Here is a 6,265-nt window from a genome sequence, read left to right on the forward strand (position 1 = left end):
AAGCCACCAAATCAAACCCGGTGGCAGTTATCTTCCGGAGAAACTGACGGAGAAGTTGAGGAACTGTTGCAGCAGCCGGATCTGACAGCGGAGGAATAATCGACCATCAGAAATATCCTCGCCCGGAGGGGACGAAATCATCAGATCCCGCGAAATGGCGTAGGCCGAGCACCGACGCAGGAACAGTTGGCAGCCAGACAGGCTGTCTCTAAGAATCTTCCGATCTTCAGAGGTGAACCAGAGGTTTGGCCGCTTTTTATAAGCTGTTACGAATACACGACAGCTGCATGCGGATTCACCAACACGGACAACCTGAAACGGCTTCAGGATAGCCTACAGGGACTCGCGAAGGAGGCTGTTCAAAGCCGCCTCTTGATGCCTGGTTCGGTCCCCGAGGTTTTCGATGACTTGCGCAAGCTATTCGGAAATCCGGAAAAATGGTTAAAAAGTCTGGTGACGAAAGTCAGAAAAGCACAGGCTCCACGGATGGATAAACTGGAAACATTTCTCTACTTTGGCATCACAGTTAAGCAGCTTTGTGATCATCTTGAGGCGGCTGGGATGCACGATCACCTGAGCAACCCTATGCTCGTGCAGGAACTCGTAAGCAAGCTGCCCCCCGAGTACAAGCTGGACTGGGTGCGATTTAAGCGCGGTAAGCTGGAGACACCGTTAAGAAACTTCACCGACTTCATCAACGAAATAGTATCGGAGGTCTCAGAAGTGGCGGACTTTACAGGAGTGGAACGAGAAATAACACACCAGACGGGGAACCATAAGCCGAAGAAAAGGGAGTTCGTGAACACTCACAACTATCAACCAAATCGGGCCAGTGGATCTCAAACGGAGCCCTTCGTGAAACCAAAAAGACCGTGTGTTGTTTGCAATCGGAACGACCACAAAGTTCGATTCTGCGACGATTTTGCCAAGCTGAGCGTCCGTGAACGTTTGAAGATCGTTGAAAAGTGGAAACTTTGTCAAATATGTCTCAACGACCATGGCAAGGCGCAATGCACGTTTAGAATACGCTGTAACGTGCCTAACTGTTCGAAGAGTCATCACTCCTTGCTACACAGGGTAGAAGAAAATGTGATAGTCCCTATCACACTTTACTTCGGAGAAACGACATTTGAAACGTCAGCATTTCTCGACGAAGGAGCGTCTGCTACGTTAGTGGAGGCCTCGATTGCTGAAATCCTGGATGCTTGGGGAGTTCCAGAACCATTGGTGGTGGTCTGGACAGCAAATATGAAGCGCCACGAAGAAACGTCACGAAAATTCGATCTTCAAATCTCGGCAAGAGGATCGAGGGACCGTTACCAGTTGAAAGAGGCACGCACGGTGAAAGAACTAGTCCTGCCGAAACAAGACGTTCCATTCAAAGAAGTGGCGAGCCGATACGACCATCTCAAAGGTCTACCGATTTCCGATTGTAGTGTGGAAGTTCCCCGTGTTCTAATCGGTCTCGACAACCTGCATTTGTTTGCTCCGCTTGAGACGAAGGTGGGAAAATCCGGTGAACCTATAGCCGTACGTTCACTTTTAGGTTGGTGCGTATACGGTCCCTATCACCAGACGACTTCAACGAAAGCATACATACACCATCACTTCGCGCAGTCGATTAGTAACCAAGAACTACATGACCTAATGAAAACTCAGTATACTATGGAGGAAACGTGTACACAAACTGAAGAGCTTCCAGAGACGAACGACATCAAGCGAGCTCGACATATCCTCGAAGAAACGACACGTCGTGTAGGAGACCGTTTTTAAATCGGGCTACTCTGGGCCAGCGACGACAAAACATTTCCTGACAGCTATCCATCCGCTCTGAAGCGAATGTTTGCTTTAGAACGAAGGCTAGTGAAGGATCCGCAGCTCCGAGTAGCTGTCCATGAGCAGATCAAAGCGTACCTACAGAAAGGGTATGCGCATAAGGCAACGGAAGAAGAGCTACACAACGCAGACCGTTCCAAAGTATGGTTCCTTCCATTAGGTGTAGTCCATAATCCCAAGAAGAAGAAATCGCGCTTAATCTGGGATGCTGCGGCGTGCGTAAATGGCGTTTCCCTCAACTCCCGACTTCTAAAAGGGCCCGACCTACTCACGTCCCTTCCGGCAGTTATCTGCAAATTCCGTGAACGATCGGTAGCAATTGGTGGTGACATTCGAGAAATGTACCACCAGATGCGCATGAGAGAAGCTGACAAGCTGGCACAGTGGTTCTTATTTCGTTTCGAACCAACGGAACCTCCTGAGGTGTATGTGATGGACGTGGCCACTTTCGGTGCAACATGCTCCCCGTGCTCCGCGCAACACGTCAAAAACCATAACGCCCAAGAGCATTCTATACAGTTTCCTGGCGCCGCAGAAGCAATCGTTAACCGGACATATGTCGACGACTACTTTGACAGTCTGGACACCGAGGAAGAAGCTCTTCGAAGGGCCAAGGAGGTGCGGTTCGTCAACGCAAAAGCAGGGTTTGAGGTCAGAAACTGGTCGTCGAATTCGCCACCTGTTCTTCGAGGTCTGGGAGAAGATGAATCCACCGAATCAGTACACTTCCATCTAGACAAAAACTCCGAAACCGAACGAGTGCTGGGTATTAGCTGGAACCCTCATCAAGATGTCATGTCATTCGACGTCCTATCGAGAACGGAAGAATCGCTGGATCCCTCCAAAAAACCTACAAAGAGAATCGTCCTGAGCTCGGTAATGACGCTCTTCGATCCGCTGGGTCTGTTGGCTCCATTTACGACGCTGGGTAAAATGCTGATACAGGATCTCTGGCGATCCGGCTGTGGCTGGGATGCAGAAATCAACGAAGATTCGCATAAAAAATGGCTATCGTGGATTAGTGCGTTGCCTGAGATAGCAGACCTGAAGATACCACGCAGCTACTTTGGTGATGTACATTCCAAGGACTTCGGATCGGTGCAATTGCACATTTTTACTGACGCAGGAGAAAACGCTTATGGATGTGCTGGATTTCTGCGTATCGAACTAGAGGGAGCGGTAAAGTGTTCACTCGTCATGGCGCGCTCAAAAGTGGCGCCCTTGAAGCAACTTACTATACCCCGCCTGGAGCTACAAGCGGCTGTACTGGGTGCGCGGTTGGCGCATACGATCAAACAAAGTCACTCACTTCAAATTCAGCAAACATTCTTCTGGACAGACTCCCATACTGTCCTATCCTGGATAACCTCTGACCAGAAGCGCTACAAACAATTCGTCAGCTTCAGGATCGGAGAGATATTAAGTCTTACGAAGCTGTCGGAATGGAGATGGGTGCCTTCGAAGATGAATGTCGCGGATTGTCTGACGAAATGGAGGGGCAATTCCGGACTGTCTCCCGAATGGTTCCAAGGTACAAGTTTTCTTTACGAGAATCCCGACAGCTGGCCGCAACAACGATTTCCTCCTGTAAACACCAAGACCGAACTACGAGCTATGCACCTATTCCACGAGGTGGTGTTCCCAGACAAGCTGATTGATGAGAGCCGATTTTCCAAGTGGGTTATTCTGGTAAGATCGGTGGCTAGCGGACTACGCTTTATTTCGAACTGCCGACGGAGGATGAGGGGAGAGCCCATTGAAACCCTCAAGCCGACGAAAAATCTGCAGAAAATGATAATCGCGACTGTTCCATCAATGAGAGTTCCACTGAAGCAGGAAGAATACCGACTTGCTGAGACCATTCTGTTCAGGTCTGCGCAGAACGATGCTTACGGAATCAAGATCCTCAAGAAGAATCAAAAGCTGGAGACATCGCAGTGGATACCTCTCGAAAAGAGCAGCCCACTTTATAAGCTGACGCCTCTGCTAGATGAAGAACAGCTGTTACGGATGGAAGGAAGATGTGAAAAGAGCGTTCTACTACCGTTCGACATGCGCTTTCCAATCATCCTACCCCGGGACAGTGCAGTAACTGATTTACTGGTGCGGCACTATCACGAATCGTTCGGGCATGCATTTAGAGACACGGTGAAGAACGAGCTTAAACAACGGTTCTTCATCTTCAGTCTGAGCTCGGTGGTAGCGAAGGCCGAACGAAGCTGCATTTGGTGCAAGGTGCACAAAAACCGCCCTAAGTTCCCTAGAATGGCGTCTCTACCAGTACAACGATTAACCCCACATCAACGACCCTTCACCTTCGTTGGTATCGACTACCTTGGACCGGTAGAGGTGACAGTGGGGCGCCGCAAGGAAAAGAGGTGGATCGTTTTATTCACCTGCTTGGTAGTACGAGCGGTACACCTTGAGGTGGCTCACAACCTCACCACCCAATCCTGTGTCATGGCCATCCGACGGTTCATCAGCCTCTGGGGCCCAGCCGCCGAATATTTTTCGGATAATGGAACGAACCTGAAAGCTGCGAGTAAGGAGTTTCTTCAGCAAATCCTGGAGATAGGATACGAGTGCACCGGTCAATTTACCAGTGCTAGAACGAAGTGGCACTTCAATCCCCCAGTCGCCCCCCATATGGGGGGCATCTGGGAACGCATGGTCAGAACTGTAAAAGGGGTCATGGAGACCCTGGACGATGGGCGTAAATTAACCGACGAGATCCTCCTGACCACCATAGCTGAAACCGGAGACATAATCAACAGTCGTCCACTAGTCTACGCTGCGCCGAGCTCACCACAGGAAACGCTTACCCCAAATCACTTCCTTCGGGGAATAGCCGCTAACGAGCCACAAGAAGTTCTGCCCCCCACGAATCCCGCGCTGGCACTTCGAGACGCATATCAACGCTCAGTGGAGCTTACTAATAATTTATGGAAACGCTGGCTAAAGGAATACGTTCCTTCCCTCAATCAGCGCCGTAAATGGTTCGAGGAATCTACACCGCTGAAGAAAGGAGACTTAGTTTACGTTGTTGATGGAAACCGACGCAAGGCTTGGGTCAGAGGCGTCGTTGAAGATCCGATCGTGTCGAGCGATGGGAGAGTTCGGCAAGCACTTATCAGGACCAACCACGGGGTTGTTCGACGGGCGACCGCTAACTTGGCGGTACTGGAGATAAATGGTGGTAACGCTGCCCCGAATGCTAGTTCCGAGGCAGGATTACGAGCCGGGGTTGTGTTCGGAAGATCGGGACTACCCTGTACCGCCGAGTTTACAGACGATCCATTGGTAAAAACGACGGTTGCTGTCGGAAGTGACGAACGTTTAAGTTCGAGTTCAGTGGAGAAATTGTAATAGAATTTGACAGATGTAGGGATAATGAAATGAAATGAACAATAGCTATGATCATTATCATTTGTGAGATTCACGTGGCTTGACCAGTAGAAAATTTATATTATTATAATTATAATTTGAATACCTGTGCGTTTCAAAGAACTATCTCTAAAAAGTAAAGGGGAAATGGAATTGTTCCAAATTATTACATAACTAATTGTTAAATTACTTCTTATCTAGGCTCGATCTGCAACCTGAGTGGAGAGCTTGAGACCCGTTTACTTAGGTTAGAGCTCCCTCTAACTGCCAAGAAGGCGTGAAGAAAAACTTACTGTAAGTTAACATTTTCCAAGAATTCATAAGTTTATTTTAACAATAAAACCTTTCAGCTTCAAGCTGTCTAAACGCGACTGCTCTGAGGAGGTTTATAATTCATACAATCCGAACAGGGTGGCATTCTGCATTTCGAAACGAGTGATTTTTGTTCATTTCGACGACTTTTGCCATAAGGGATCTCGAAGCGAGCTTGGGACGAGTGAAATGAATAAGGCAGTTGTAGAGTTTCGAGCAAAATTTGGCATTACATAACATTGTGTTCGAGAGTTTTTTTTACCTCGAAACGAGAACAAATGTCTTGACAAGAAATGGTTGTTGATTGAGCCATACCAAGTAAAAAGTTTCCTTCTTTATTACATTAATTTGGTACGACCAGAAGCCAAAGGTTCAAACGGCCGTTAATTTTAAAACTGAAGGAAAAGCAGCGAAAGTTGGTTGGAAAATATTTTCAAATGCTTCTCGGCTAAACCTGAAATACTGCCGAAATCTTGACACAAAAGAATAATTATTATCATTTATATCGAAAACGTGAATAAGATAAACTCACTCATTTTCACTTAGCGATAGAGGGTTAATTTTATCTCTTAGATATCGCCTCAAAGGAATAAGCTTGCTCTTATGTTCACTGACGCTGTCGTTAAAAAACGTTTCGTTTACTAATCACGATTCTAATATAATGTCAAATTGAATTTGTTTTTCGATCTTTTTTGATCTTTGCAATGGCCGTGCACTTTACGAACCCAAAAAT

The 6,265-nt window shown here is 47.6% G+C and overlaps 1 protein-coding gene across 1 annotated transcript; it reads left to right on the plus strand.

Annotated features, from left to right (window-relative positions):
* Positions 1–1,839: 1,839 nt before the first annotated feature.
* On the plus strand, positions 1,840–5,202 carry LOC129774130 (uncharacterized). Its single transcript, XM_055777829.1, has one exon. It carries the CDS (start codon positions 1,840–1,842, stop codon positions 5,200–5,202), a length of 3,363 nt encoding a protein of 1,120 aa, XP_055633804.1.
* Positions 5,203–6,265: the final 1,063 nt, after the last annotated feature.

The sequence above is a fragment of the Toxorhynchites rutilus genome, chromosome 3 (genome assembly GCF_029784135.1).
Source record: "Toxorhynchites rutilus septentrionalis strain SRP chromosome 3, ASM2978413v1, whole genome shotgun sequence".
NCBI lineage: Eukaryota > Metazoa > Arthropoda > Insecta > Diptera > Culicidae > Toxorhynchites > Toxorhynchites rutilus.

What these genes read in the sequence shown, in the direction of transcription:
- LOC129774130 (XM_055777829.1), top strand. Translation starts at nt 1,840, where the DNA reads ATGTTTGCTTTAGAACGAAGGCTAGTGAAGGATCCGCAGCTCCGAGTA.